Source organism: Aptenodytes forsteri, unplaced genomic scaffold, assembly GCF_000699145.1.
Source record: "Aptenodytes forsteri isolate BGI_AS27 unplaced genomic scaffold, ASM69914v1 Scaffold151, whole genome shotgun sequence".
NCBI lineage: Eukaryota > Metazoa > Chordata > Aves > Sphenisciformes > Spheniscidae > Aptenodytes > Aptenodytes forsteri.
The window spans coordinates 3,140,088-3,154,715 of NW_008795939.1; the positions used below are offsets into that span (position 1 = coordinate 3,140,088).

The 14,628-nt window shown below is 41.4% G+C and overlaps 1 protein-coding gene across 1 annotated transcript in view; it reads left to right on the plus strand.

The window, feature by feature from the left end:
- The window catches only part of FAM189A2 (family with sequence similarity 189 member A2), a 33,724-nt gene extending 21,948 nt beyond the window's left edge, over positions 1-11,776 (plus strand). Inside the window, exons 7-11 of the mRNA XM_009285297.2 lie at positions 3,974-4,103; positions 4,727-4,799; positions 8,135-8,284; positions 10,084-10,370; positions 11,456-11,776. Coding sequence (XP_009283572.1) covers positions 3,974-4,103; positions 4,727-4,799; positions 8,135-8,284; positions 10,084-10,370; positions 11,456-11,662 — 847 coding nt within the window. The 3' untranslated portion in view covers positions 11,663-11,776. The remainder of the gene's footprint in view (positions 1-3,973; positions 4,104-4,726; positions 4,800-8,134; positions 8,285-10,083; positions 10,371-11,455) is intronic.
- The last annotated feature ends 2,852 nt before the right edge of the window (positions 11,777-14,628 follow it).

A 14,628-nucleotide genomic window follows, 5' to 3' on the forward strand; every position in this document is an offset into this window, starting at 1 on the left:
AAAAAAAAAGGTGTGCATCACACGTCCCTTGGAATCTCTCCTCCCCCCCCCCCCCTTTTTTTTTTTAAATTCCTTACTACAAAGATGAGGGAAGAACGATTCGGAGGAGGATAAAATAATAGCTGTATGAATTTTCTTGTGAGTAAGAGAAAACATGCAGAAAATTTTTATGTTGCAGAAGGCTGCCTTCTTTGGTATAATAAGTCTTATGAAACATTCAAATGTAAATTTGGTGGGGTTTTTTGTGTGTTATTTTGAAGAAGAATAGGGCTAAAAATCGTGTAGCTTGTCCCTTAAGCATCAACTCTGTTATTTTGCTGTACTGGGAATTACTAGTGTCTGTATTTCTTGCAATTCAGTGGTGACTTGTGGGTTTTATTATCCTTCATTCTGCAAGTGGTTATACGGTCTTCACAGTAACTTGCGGGTTAGCTTTGTTTATTAGTTTGACTCAGCTGGGGCTGCATTATTCTGCTGTGAACACGCAATGTTTATACACAAAATATAATGATGCTCAAGCAGACCTGTATCACTCTACTCTTGTTTAAAACTCCTGCTTTTTGCAGTGTGCATGACTGTTAAGTTTATTTCACTGTTTCATCAGGAGTAGCATGCATGATTTTCAAGACTCTGTGATCTTTGCAGCGGTAATTACAGATCCTGGGATTACCTAGAAAATGGTAACGTGGCACAGGAATAGATTTTTAGAATGAAAAAGTCGTCTAAAACACCAAAGACCAGGGTTGAATTCCAAACATTACTAAAAACCTCCTATGTGAGTCTTGGCTCAAGCTAGTTAGGAGAACAGAATGGTGTGCGTAATGATCTCTTTGGAAGACTAGGTATTTATTGAAATATGCTTGTCACAGTTCCCCTGCTTTAAAATGGGGCTGTCATTCTTTGTCTGGCATGTCATTCTAGATGGTTATCTCCTTCCCAGCAGCAGTATTTCTCTTTGTCTATTTTCAGCACAGTAGGGGCTGCTGAACAATATTTAAGGCTTCTGCGGTCTAATGTTGTGTAGCTACCTTGTCTGTGACTGTGTTAAAACTTGTTGATAATAACATTTAAGTGATGGAGACATCTTTCTGAAGTCAGGCTACTTGTTTCAAGGTGCTCAGGGTGGTTATGCAGCAGTGCAGAAATTAAAGCAACAGACAGACTTAATTTCCGTTCTTGGCAGATGAGGAAATATGACTCACCCCAGGCTGGACGCAGGGTGTCCATCAGAGCGGCTGAGCTGGGACCTGGCCTTTTCTCAGTCAGCCTCCTCGCACTTCTCCCTCCCCTCCCTGCCTGGTCTGCACCCTGAACGCCATGCTGCGTCCGTGACCTGGCTTTCTGTGCCGAGCTCCCACGGACCCTGCATCCAAAACCTTTGTGCGAAAGGGGGGTGACAGGAACTGCATTCAGGGTGGTGAGCCACAGTCTGCAGGCTGCACCTGCGGCGACTCCAAAACAGATACATCCCTCTGAGAAAGGAAACACTGTGGTGATCAAAACATGTGCCAAGGACATGTTTGGAACGGGTAGCCGTTCTCTTCCACCCTTTAAATTGCAGAGCCAGTTGCACTACTAGCAAAGCCAGTTAATTGGTTTGTTCATTTGTTCATGGGAAAACTTTGTTTTGTCTACCACTAAGTAAGACAAATGTAAAACTAGCATTACAAATGTCTGGTCAACTCCTACCTGTAACCTTGTTATTTCATAAATAAGGAAATAGCAGTTAAGTTATTTTTCAGGATTGGCACAACAATGTTAACAGGTACAGCTGAGTTCCCATGCGAAGAATAAAATACGGTGTTATAAGGCATGTGAATTTAAGGGAAGAGGTGATCCATGTGGGGCAGCAAACCAATCGCCCGGGGTCTAAAAATCTACCCCAGTCCAGTTTAAAGTACCATGTGGGGACTAGAGGCATTTGCCAAAAAGCAAATCGGCTTATCCAAGTTGTGTATTCTCAAATTCAGTATATGTCTCAAATTGGACCCGTATGCTGCTGACAGTTGTTTCTTAACCACTGAATGTGCTCCTGCTGTTGAAACGCTGAAGTTTCCGGGAGGCCAAAGCCCTGATGCTGCTGTTCAGCTGAGGTGCGGTGCAGAAGGTGGGCGAGAGGTGGCCGAGGATACGCCTTCCCCCTTCAGTGTCCTGCTTACCAGCAGCAGTACAGAGCCTCCTCGTGCTCTGGAGCAGTCTCCTGGCAGTGGGGTTCCCTGAAAAAGCTTTGACTCCTATTCCATGCCTTCCTGTATCATCACTTCAAAAAGCTGCTGGCTTTTTGGCTAACACAAGAATTCGCCTCGCTTACATAAAGAGAGTGGAAATTAAGAAATAAAGAACAGATTGACAAATGTGCACATCCTGGAAATGACTTTTATATTAAGGTACTTAAAGCAATGCTTTTCTAGTTGCATGTTCTGCAATAGGTTTTAACATGATGTAATTCTTGGATGCAACATTAATTTTCAAGGTGTGACTGAGCTGGGTAGGCCAGATCAGGTATGTTTAAGAGCAAAACTAAGGTTCAAGAAGTATATAATTTTATGGCCTACACTGAATGTAAGCTCAGCACAAACGTACTGGAAAAATGTGAAGAATTGATACTCCATTGACATTTTTCCAGTAACAATCTCCATTGTACTCCAAAATTATGCTGAGGCTTTTAGGGGCAGATGAAATAGGCTGAAATTGAAAAGTATTTTAAACATGTTGCATTTCCCCCATTTTCAAGATTAAAAAAGCAATGACCAGTTATCAAAATCTTTTCTTTCTTTTCCTCAAATTTCTCCACGCATTATTTCCATTACCTTGACAGGAGCCTTTCACGAAAGTGCTCCCTGGTTCTCTTTTTTGGAAGTTTTATTCTTTCCTTCTGTAAGCAGCCTTCTGTAGACATTTCCATTCACTCTGCCCTTTCCTCTCAGCTTGCAAGAAAATAATTTTCAGTCATCTTTGTTCCCTCCAGCCAGTGTCCAGAGAAGCCCTAAGCTGTGGGAGGAAGGACTTGCTCTTGTGTAACATTTCTTTGTAGGGAGATCGCATCCACTAGTGATAGCAGTAGGCCTGACATAGGTCCGGAGAGCAAAACACGTGGGCTTCTGTGTGTTGCTTGAGGTTCCTGCTCAGTACCAAATCAGCAATTTAAAATCTAATAAAAAGCAGAGAAAAATTGAGACGCTTTGTGTCACAGACATCTCTGAAGATTGTGTGGGGAAGGTCCCCTCAACAACTCTGCTGTTGACCACCACACTTTGTTCCAGTCTTAATGGGGTAATGTAAACTTATGTTATCAAAATCAGCATTTGCCAAAAAGTTTCTCCAGGCACTCGTCTGATTCTTCCCCCTCAGAGCTACCTCCTAAGAGGAAGATGATACAGCAAAAGGTCTTTTGGATTTCTGCTGTATTTCAGGTTTCAGAGAGCTCTTTGAAAACTGAGAAGTAAGGTTAACCATGAGGTACACTTGCCTCAAAGAAGCTGTTGTGAATTGATCAACTATAATATTCTTAGCCAAGCATCATCACAAAAATGGCCTTTAGCTTCAGTTTGCCTTTTTCTGTGCAGCTGTATCTGAACATAAAATGTGAGATCAGAAGTATCTTGAATTTCAGTTGTAATTAAGAATTTAGTAGTTCACAGCTAGGCTATCACATTTTCAATTACCCACCTGTATATGAATCTCTTGAAACAAAACTGCATTCTCTGAAGTAAAACTGAAATGGGTTCCCAGGCACAGTACTGCCCAAAGACGTTTGTAGCTCTGGTGAACACTTTGGAGAGGCACCTCCTAAGGAGCAATTCCTGCCATCTTCTGGGGAAATCTCTTGCAGCTCTTGGTGAGTTCATTAGCTGTGACTGAGATCCCCGAATCTGAGCTGGGACGGGAAAAACGGTGGAGTTTGGTAGCCAGTGATGTCTTTCTGCAGCTGGAAAGCCGTACTGACAGAGTCGCTCGGTGTTGTTTGTTGCAGGATGCTTGGCTCTGATGTGATTCCATTGCCCCATATTTACGGAGCGCGAATCAAAGGCGTTGAAGTGTTCTGCCCTCTGGACCCACCTCCTCCTTACGAAGCTGTGTGGAGCCAGAACAGCTCTGAGCAGGTATGGCCCACAGAGGTTTAAAGCGTAACTTGTTTTTCTGCTATAAAGGTAAGGTTGCACTGAGGCATGAGTCAGGAATCATTTCGTTTCAGAATACCAGGAGAATATGGTTATAAATGCAGCTTGCTGTAAATTTTACGGAAGATTTTAATTAGTCACTTACCTTTACAGTTGAAAGTTTTCCCGAGTTGGAAAACATGTCCGAGAACATGTCTGTTCCGAGAAGGAACAAAATACACTGTGGAGCACACCTGTTGCTGGTTATTCTAGAGGAGCCCTGTGCTGCCTCCTTGCTTTAGTTCCCTTCAGCACCTGCACTCCTCCCATGTGGGACTAGGTCAGGGTTTTGCCGTGCTCACTGATCCCTTTTCACTGGTGTTTTCAGAAGATAGGTGCTTTTTACCAGAAAATACTCACAGGATAGAATTGGCTGACCTGGATGATGAACATTAATTATAGACATTCACTAGTCTTGGTTTTGCAGTGTAATTAAATACATATCACATAGTCACTGCTCAGTTAAGCAAAAGTGTTCACTTTCTAAGGTGGATGTTGCAGTTCTTAGAAAGTACCAGAAAAAAGATGGCGGCTTGTGATTTTTCAACTTTTCTATTTTATTCCAGGAAGGTGCGCTACAAATAAGTGTCATGGAAGTTGTTGATTCGGGGGAAGTGAGTGACAGGCAGGCCTCTCAAGGTAAAAAATACATTTTAAAATTTGTTCTAGAACAGTTCTACCCAACCCAGATGACTTAATGTAGCAGCAGCATTATTATTTCTTTGAAAGACAGCCACCATATTGCAAGCCAGAGATACAGAATTATGATTAGTTTGGGCAACAGGAACAGGGATTAATGTTTAAAATACATAAAAAGTTGTTTGCTTTTAAGATACAAAAAGAAAGATATATTTCCTTCTTAGTAATCTACAAGCTAGTTCTTGACTCTATGTCCATATGTTGTAAGAAATGATGTCCAGCTCCAGTGCTTCTATTTGTTTTGTATACATGATGGTGCCAGTTGACAGCCTGTGGCTTCTCTTCTGCCAACCTACTTCTCCAGCTATAGGAAAACTTTGGTGTGAAGCTTATCAGTTGGAATTGTCCCTACTAAGTGCTGGCAGGAAAAAAAAATTGTTTACATAAAACCATACTTTAACCAAATAACAAGCCTTTCAAAGTTAGGTTACGTTCTGGCAGTCTACCTGAAACCTCTGAAAACAAGCACTTGGATGCTCCTGATATCTCATCAGTTGTGATAACCAGAAAGAAATTCAGAAAACTTGTAGCAAAAAGTTCAATTCTCAAGGACTTCTTATTGATAAAACTGCTGTTGCTTTCTCTGGGCATGAAAACAGGATATCAAACAGAGGGCTGCATGGTGACTACTTGAAGTTATGAGAACGGAAAGCAGGAAAAGAATACTGTAGAAAATGCAACTGTTGTGAAGGAGAGTCAGGAAAATTAAAAAAAAAAAAAAAGCCATGATGAGGCATTGTTTGTATTTAAAAACTTCCTTTGCAAGCAAGCAGACCTGAGCACATGTGATAAATTGTACCCTCCTCCCCATCTTTTTAACAGGTTTGTCTGTCTTTTTTTTTTTTTTAAAGAGGCCTGTAAAGAGACATTTAAATCTCAGCCTGGCTGTTAAATTCAGATAAAGAAGAAAGCATCTTAAGAAAATTAACTCTGCTACTTCTAGAGGCCAAGGCTTCCTAGGGGCAGAGAATTTTAAGAAAAGGAAATCTGCTGAGCAGTATCTTTTCCTTTATTTATATTTGGGGAGGTGTACTGGGTCTTGCTGGGGTGGAGTTATTTTCTTCATAGCAGCCCATATGGTGGTGTTTTGGATTTGTGACCAAAACTGTTCATAACACAGCAATGTTTTAGCTCTTGCTAAGCAGTGCTTGCGCAGCATTGAGGGTTGCTCCATCTCTTGCTCTGCCCCTCACAGTGTGTAGGCTGGGAGTACACAAGAAGTTGGGAGGGGACACAGCTGGGACAGCTGACCCCAACTGACCAAATAGATGTCCCATGCTGTATAATGTCGTGCTCAACAATAAAGACTTGGGGGGAGTTTTCCAGGGTTGCCGTTGCTCAGGGACTGGCTGGGCATCAGTCAGCTGGTGGTGAGCGATTGGTTTGCATCCTTGTTTTTCTTTAGTTTGTTTTGTTGTTCTCCCCCCCATTAAACTGTCTTTATCTCAACCCAAAAAAAGTTCTCTCACTTTTGCCCTTCCAATTCTCCTCCCCATCCCGCTGTGGGGGGAGTGAGTGAGCAGCTGTGTGGGGCTGAGCCACCTACTGGGGTTAAACCACAGCAGGAGGGAAATACAAAATGAGGGGATACACTGGAGTTGTGGCCGAGTAACTCCATGGGCTGTCTCAGCTGATGTAGAGTAGCAGTCTATAAATAAAAACTGAACTTTTGGGTTATGCTGGTAGTCTGTCGTGCCAGGGCACTTGTGTATGATGCCATGATTCCCTTGGCATCGTCACGACTGATCGACTAAGTGTAGCTCCTGATGGAAGTTAAAGCTACGCACTACTGTCTGCCAGCAGAACTCAGGAGTCCTGGCTGCCTGCTGCAGGAGGAGCTGTAAGCTTCTCCGTGCCAGCTAAAATGGTTTTACTGACTTCAAAAGCACTCCTGTCAAGCAAAATGGGACTTTCCCTGCCGACTGTAGTAGGAAGACATGCAGCCTTCTACTGATGGCTGAGGATGCTTGGCAGCTGCTCTATATCATCACATAGTTGGACTTGGTCTTAAAGGTCTTTTTCCAACCTAAATGATTCTATACTAGGTATATGCATTTCCAGTACACACCAGTTAAGCCAGTTATCTCTGACACCTGAAACATTAATATTATGAAGAATTAGCATGTGATCATTAAATTGCTCCATTCATCTGTCTAGTATTTAAAAAAACCCCAAACTTCGCCAGAGTACCGGCAGCACTGTACCTCAAGGACTGAGTGCTAGTACAACTCCACTGGTGTTAAAATTTATGTTGGTGATGGATTCTTTAATCCTGCCTGATTCTTGGTCTGCCATGCTTTGTTGCTGGGTCCTACCTCCTGACTTTCCAGGCTGGTATCTGCTTTATATAGGTTGTGTCACTGTTTCTTATCTTTAGAGATTCTAGGTTGCATTTCTGTAGGAGATAACGTGCTATGCTCAACAAGTACATGTTATCCAAGCCTTAAGTTTCTCGAATGCTCCAGTCACTGGTACGTTTCTGTTAGAGTAGCAGCACAAACATTTGCCACGTTCTGAATAAGAGACTGTTTACATTAATTTGGATTTTTGCTCTTGCATGAGCAATAACATTGTTTCCTGTAATATGCCAGGTGCCATGAGGTGGAGGTACAGAACCAGGCTTGGTGAGAAATACATAGCTTTATCCTGTCCTGTTCACTAAAAGGCAGTTGTGGGAATCACAGCATATAATTACACCCTAAGGAAAAGGAGGAACGTTGATTAATTGGAAAGATGAAACACATCACAAGAATTCAGGACAATCTTTATTTTAATAAAGAACCTCATGAAACAAGATTTTTAATTCCCTTATAGGGACGAGCTACCTAATTGCAAACAGTGACTGACCTCTGTGACCATATGCTGTCCATATCTCGGTACAACTGCTTATATGCAGGAAGATTTCAGGCTCTGTGAGGTTTAGTTTTCTCTCCAAGAAAGCTGTAGCTCCCTTCTGTCTGATCAGGTAGTTTAAGATGAGGTTTATACTACGCAAAGCTGTGGGTTTTTTTGCTACTCCAGTTGTATAAGGCTGAACAGGTTTCTGCAAATGTTTAAGTAGGCTTTAGGGCAGGCTTTAGGCCGGTGTTTCTGGTGAGTGTGGGGATAAGCACACATACATGCACCTCTAGGCTTTTGTGTCCAGTCACTACAGCTTTGTTGGCGGGTGGGGGTGGGGCACCAAAAAAATCGGTAATAACCTCTAATAACGGCTTCTACAGATCTGCTTTATTCTGACTACTTTTCCTTCACCTTTACTATTCTTGATTACTCAGGTGAAGAAATTCCTGAGTCTTCCAGCAGAGTGAGCCTTTCACTTTCAAATGCAAGGCTGGTGCCGGCAGAAGGAGTGTGCAGGAGAGCCTTCAATCCCTTGCGGAAATGGTCTAAAAGTGACCCTGTGCTGCACTGCCAGTTGCTTCAAGGTGACTTGATTTTCTCTATCAGTGCTTACGCAATGAGTCCTTAAAAGAACATTTGTCAGAAGGTTAGTACCTTGAACCTAGTACCCGCATAAATCGGCTACTGTCTCCCAACAGAGTACCTACATTACAGCAAACAGTTTGTGCTTTGCCAAATCTTCTCCACCCAACACCTTAGTCATGCTGCTCTTTAGGCTTTCACATCTAGGAACAGGGTCGGTAGTAGGCATTGCTATTTTGGGGAGGAGGGAGGGATGGTGGAAGAGGAGGAGGAGGGCGCACATAGGATTTCTCAGTGTATTCGTACACTGGCATCTAAAAGCTTGCAAGGGCAGTTGTCAATGTGAGCAATTTAAAGCAAAATTAGCTTGGCTATTTGGTATTAGACTATAAATTTACGCCCCTTTTCTTGCTCCTCATAGCATCAAAAAACCTAAAAACTCAACACAGAAAACCCACAGTGGAGAGCTGATGAAGTCTGTCGTAGCTACTTTGGTGCCAGTAATCCAATTCAGTTGCTGTGGGAAAACTGCTAGTGTGGCTGCAGAGTCCTGGATTCTGTTGACAGTCTTAAAAATCCACTAGTCAAAGAGTCTTGCAGTTTTTATTAAAGGATATTGGAATCAGCATAGGAGCTGCTGATACATATTAGCACTCACAAAATGTAAGCAGGGAGGAGACATGTTAGTAACAACCATTTATTTTGAGTATTGGGAGCATGCCTATCTGGATTACACTTACTGTTTTGTGGAATGTTTTTATGTCTCTGCTACATCATGTGTTTTCTCTTTTCCTCCTATCAACTTCCACCGCAGCACCCCAGAGAATCTGCTGCTGAAGCAATGGTTACATGACACAGAGCCTATTCATAGCTGTGAAAGCGGAGCGGAGCATTTCTGCTGTAGAGAGACTCCATCAGTCAGAAGCATTTGGGCGCTTTAGGCTTGGTACAACTGAGGTTAGGTCTGTTCAGCACTGGATCTGAGAGTTAAATACATGAGTGCTGCAGAAAGGGAACTCAGCTGCCACAGAACAACGGAAGTTGTTTCAAGTTAGTTAGTGCTCTTCTTGCTGGAAGGATTTGGATCGCCTCCTGGTATTATTGTTTGGCATAAAGCCAACATTAAAGTGCTTCTTGAACAACCTGTGGGTGCTCTTTTTTTTTTTTTTTTTAACAGGGCCAAAAATTAATGATTGTTATTTAGACCAAAGGCAGTGGAATTGATTCCCTGCTGCCCCTTGTTTAGTCCTTGCAAGGTAATTTTTAAATTTTGTTTTCCATTAAATTTCCACTTTGTAGTATTACTAGCTTCCAGCTTGACAAGCACTTATTTTCAGATATTTTGTAACTAGCCCTCTTGACTGGTAATAACTGAAAATTACAAAAAGTTTAGGAGAGATCATAAAGGCCTTCAAGCTCTGCTTAACCTGGTTTGTATAGCTGAATGTTAACATTAACACTCAACGCTCATTTCAGGTCTACTCAGAACAGAAGCAAAAGAGAGAAAGGAACCGATGTACACAAAATGGCAAACAGCTTTCCCAGAAATGTCCCTCCAGACCCTTTGACATGTGCTATGCACATAGCTATGTACTACTCTATTTCACAGGCATTTTCTGTAGTGTAAATCCAATACAGAGTGAGCCTTGCGTGCCGCCCTGACCATGACAGACTTAAAGTTTTACGTGATTAAACTGTGCACTGCATCATCACTGAATCAGGATTGAAATCTCAGGGGATACTTGTTGAACAGTACAGTGAACCAAGTGGATTGTTTGCTCTGTTTGATGTTTGTCTTCAGGGGCAGTGCTCAGCTGTGAAGCTGCAACGCAGACTGAAGTAAAACCACAACTCTGCGCTGTCACCTTGCGGAAGAGTTTGAGAGCAAGAGCTTTGAGGGGAAGACCCCAATCTTTGATAGACTACAAATCTTACACAGACACTAAACAGCTTGTGGCATGGATCCTAGAGCAGTCTTGCAGCATGAGCCCTGACATACACGAATTGGTGGAAAATATCAAGTCTGTTTTAAAATCAGATGAGAAACATATGGCAGAAGCTATCACCAGTGCCACCTTCCTTGAGCAGGTAGTTTTATTACTTGTATTTATTGGGTGATGTGGAAACCCAAGCTGGGCTTGGTTTGGGAGTATAGGTTTATATTTGCCACTCTGCTTTGTGTGTCAAAGTTTTTGGACCCAATTAGCTTCCTTTGGTACTTTAGTTTTATTTAGAGAGTGTGTGAGAGGCTGTGCAGTTAATGATGTCTCTTGCTCTATCAACCACACAGCCAGGAAGGTTTTCAGAGGACTGAATACATGTGTATTTAAAAGCTGAAGGAAATGGTTTTCTGTGGTAGAATCATGAACTGTAAATAACCTGACAGTGTTTTATATTGCGTGTGGCAGGGGAAAGGGAAGAGATACTATAAAGCATTTACTGTTATAAACTGGAAGGAATGGAGGCTGACAAGGAAATCTTTATGTAAACCCATTAGAAGCAACTTTTTGTAAGTGGCTCCCAGGATAAAAATAAGACCTACTACTAAAGGAAAAAAAGCAGAAAGTAGAAAATGTTTGCTTACATTAGTGGAATGAATATTCAGAAGTTTCAGACATTACAGACTTCATCAAATGTTTTGGTAGCTTACAGACCATTTGGATAGATAGGTTGATTCACACACGGTACAAGTGACTTGCTGTGACTACTGGTTTTGGTTTGAGTTCTCATGCAAAACACATCAAAGATTTTAATTTAGGCTCTGCAGATAAAATGAGATTTCCCACTACAGCCTACAGGCAACAAAAGCCTCAACAAATTTGACAGAAACAGCTGAAAAAAAAAATTCCGTATGAGAATTCAATTTATCACACTGGCCTGAAGTTTATTACAGTCCAGTGGCTTCTGCAGAAGACAACATTTAGATTCCTGTCAAGCAATACCTGACGTGCCATGGTTTGGGGTGAACTAATTCTTGTGCAGCTTAAAAAAAATAAAGAAGGACAACACACACTCCTTTTCCCAATTGGGATTGCTTTTCCCATGCCTCCTTGACAAATAGTAGTTTTAGTCTCGGCACTACAACTACCTTCTTCCTAGTTGGGTAAAACTATTTTAATGGAACAAGAGCCTGAAAACAAATCTGATTTACTTTTTTTTTTTTCCTTTTAAAGGTGATGACACCTGCCCAGCAAGCCATGTCATTGAGTGCCCATGTGTTACCTTTCAGACAGCATCCTGGATTGCTGCACCTGGAGAGCTGTGGTGACCTGAGTACTTTCACCACAGCTGAAGATCAGCTAGCAGAGAGGAGGATCCAGAGAGCAGAGCATGAACGGCCTCACAGTCTTATTGGTGTTGTCAGGGAAACTGTACTTTGAGCTGGTTTCTGTTTATCCCTCAGCAGAGCACTTCTGTCAGACATTCATGCTGCACAGGAAAATCATCTCTGACAAGTGGGTGGAAGAGTGTGTCGATAATCCTTTTTTTTTTTTTTTTTTTTTTTTTTTTTTTTTTTTTTTTTTTTTTTTTTTTTTTTTTTTTTTTTTTTTTTTTTTTTTTTTTTTTTTTTTTTTTTTTTTTTTTTTTTTTTTTTTTTTTTTTTTTTTTTTTTTTTTTTTTTTTTTTTTTTTTTTTTTTTTTTTTTTTTTTTTTTTTTTTTTTTTTTAAAATAACCTCACACTCAGACTCCTGAGGGGAAGCTCGTTCTACGAAGCCTATTAAGCAGATGGCAAGCTGGCCTTTATTGGGCTGCTCAAGTGCAACTTGTCTATTTGTGATATGGTACTGTCTTGTTGCATCTCTCTAGTCTATCACCACTTAGGACGGATTTGCTTTTTTTACTCAACTTACAAGAGAGATGGCAGAATGGCTCTATGCCTTGGTTTACTGGGGTGAGGCAAAGACAGTTAATGCATGTGTGCACTTTGTATCTCATTGGAAAACAGGGCCAGTGTCAATGCCTGTGTTCATCTGGTGTGTGTTACTGTAGCTCCACTGATTTTTTTTTTATTTTTTTTTTTTTTCCCCCTGGCATATAGCAATTTAATTCCTAGTAGAGGTGCTTGTTATGTACCAGCTGACATCCATGCTGGAAGCATGTACACTGCCATCTCAAAATCCTCTGCAGACGTGCAGGTGACTACCTAACATTGTTTTAGCAGTCTTAACCACTAGGCCACAGTGACCCATGAGTTGACACCCTCTGGCTAATAAACAAATGTATATGCCAGTTGGCTCAAGCTGTTGATTGCAGATAGTTTGTTAAGCTCTGTTCTGTATGTATGCTGCTAACGCGGAATACACTAAGTATTTCCAGAGGCTGGGATCAGGCACACAAATTTTACTTGCAAGGCTAGTTGTAGCCTTCTGTATCTCAGCAGGATGGCTAAATATTCCTGCTGCTCTTTTAATGACAAAGCTTCATTTAAAAAATTATTAAACAGCTTTCCCACTGAAAACCAAAAAAGCTTTAAAGTGAGTTTTAATTAAGCTTGTTCAGAAGTTGAAACTGTGCAGTATGGCTTGACTCACTAAAGATGCTAACTTGAATAAAATAAAATGCTTATCTCTATACTAGAATTGGTGTTTTATTCTTCCTATCTAGTAGAGGAAATACATTAGGGGTATTGAGTTTGCTGGAGCACTGGCATATTGGTACATTTTGCTCTCGGAAAAGCACAGCAAGTAAAAATTGAGGGGTTTTGTCTTGGCGAAGAAAGAAAACACTACGAGAACACAGTGCTTCATTACACTAGCCTTTACCTCAGCTCTGTTACATATTTTGCAATTCCATCACACTTAAAACTCCAACTCTTCTTGTTACATGCATCATCTTAAGTGGGAGTTCTTTTAGATCTTCAGTGTTGGCTTCCTTTTCCCAGTTAATCACTGCCCAAGAGGAAAATCATGCGCACCCCATCAATGCAAACTGTATTTCTAGTAGTTCTTGACAGCTCTTGCCTTGCTGTCACACTCTAGGTATAAATTCCCTGCAACACTACTGGGAGAAAAGTCTGCAAAGGTCCCTGGGTTCCAAGTCAGGATGCAACGTAAGCTTATGCTTCGGAAGACTTGTTATTTGTAATTCAGTTAATTGCTCATTATCCCAGTGGAACAGGACTAACCTGAGCTGAACTTACCAGCCATGGGACAGTGCTTCAAAAGGCAGGTACATGTTTCAGATAACAGGAGAGAAAAAAATCTGATTCCAGTAAATTATCTGCTTACCATAGCTCTTAATTTCTAATTGACCAGGCAGTTAATTACTCCAGGATGAGTGCCACAATTCTTTATAAAACCTATGAATGAAGTTATTACCCAGGTAAGCTGTTTCCGCAGTGACCTGCACAAAACATGACCTGTTTTATAGCCGGTCATGCTTTAATGGACAGTAAGAGAAACAATGTAGCAACAGCAGCTGTTCCACCAGAGGAAAAGATTTAAAAAAAAAAAAAAAGTATTCTGAGTCATCAACTCTTCTGAACAATACTCACATTTCTGTTATCACAGGCTTCTCTAGAAGAGCTGTTCCCTGTCCCAGAGGAGTGTTTCAGAGCGCTGACAGCCAGGTCTGCGCCCAGGGTGCACTACGGGTAACCAGTCTCACTTCATACGGAGAATGCACAAGCTGAGGCGCTTTATGTCAGGGTAGGAGCCTATCTGTACCTATACGTGTACCTCATGTAACACACCTGCAAATTTTGTAGCTGAATCAATGTGTAAAAAATACTGGAATTCCCGTATTTCTTGGAGACTGGCCTGAACACCAAGCAGAATGGTTTCTGCAGCCAGGCTGTGCTCTATTCTGCACCAGTGACTTGACAACGTTACTGGCTATGGACTGGACAGGCAGGTCCTTGCTACATACCCTTCAGGACTGTTTTGTCCGCTAGCGCCCAGCCCCTTCAGCCACTACACCTAATACCGCACCTTGGCTGCCGTGAATTTACAGCCCACCCCACACACCTCTGACTGTGGCACACCAATTCAGAAAAGATGAAATACTTTCTAGATAGGAAGCAAACCTACTGCAAAATAATGCTCTCACAAACTGAGTAGTTTTCCAAGATACAAGTTAAGTTTCTCTACAAGTATTAGAACAATAACATTGCAAGTTTCAAAAAAAATTAGTTACCCATCTACCAAAACAAAGTAGCAAGTTTTAATTTAATTATCTTCAGGCACTGAGAGACACAGTAGCATAACCGGTTTCTTTTTCTTAGTCATAATTAGAATCTCAGCAAGAGATAATGTAAAGGACGCTTACCACACTTAATGCTATTTCAAGTTTAAAACATGCAAAGATTTCATGAGCTACAAGGTGTCTAGAGGCTCACTTTAACAA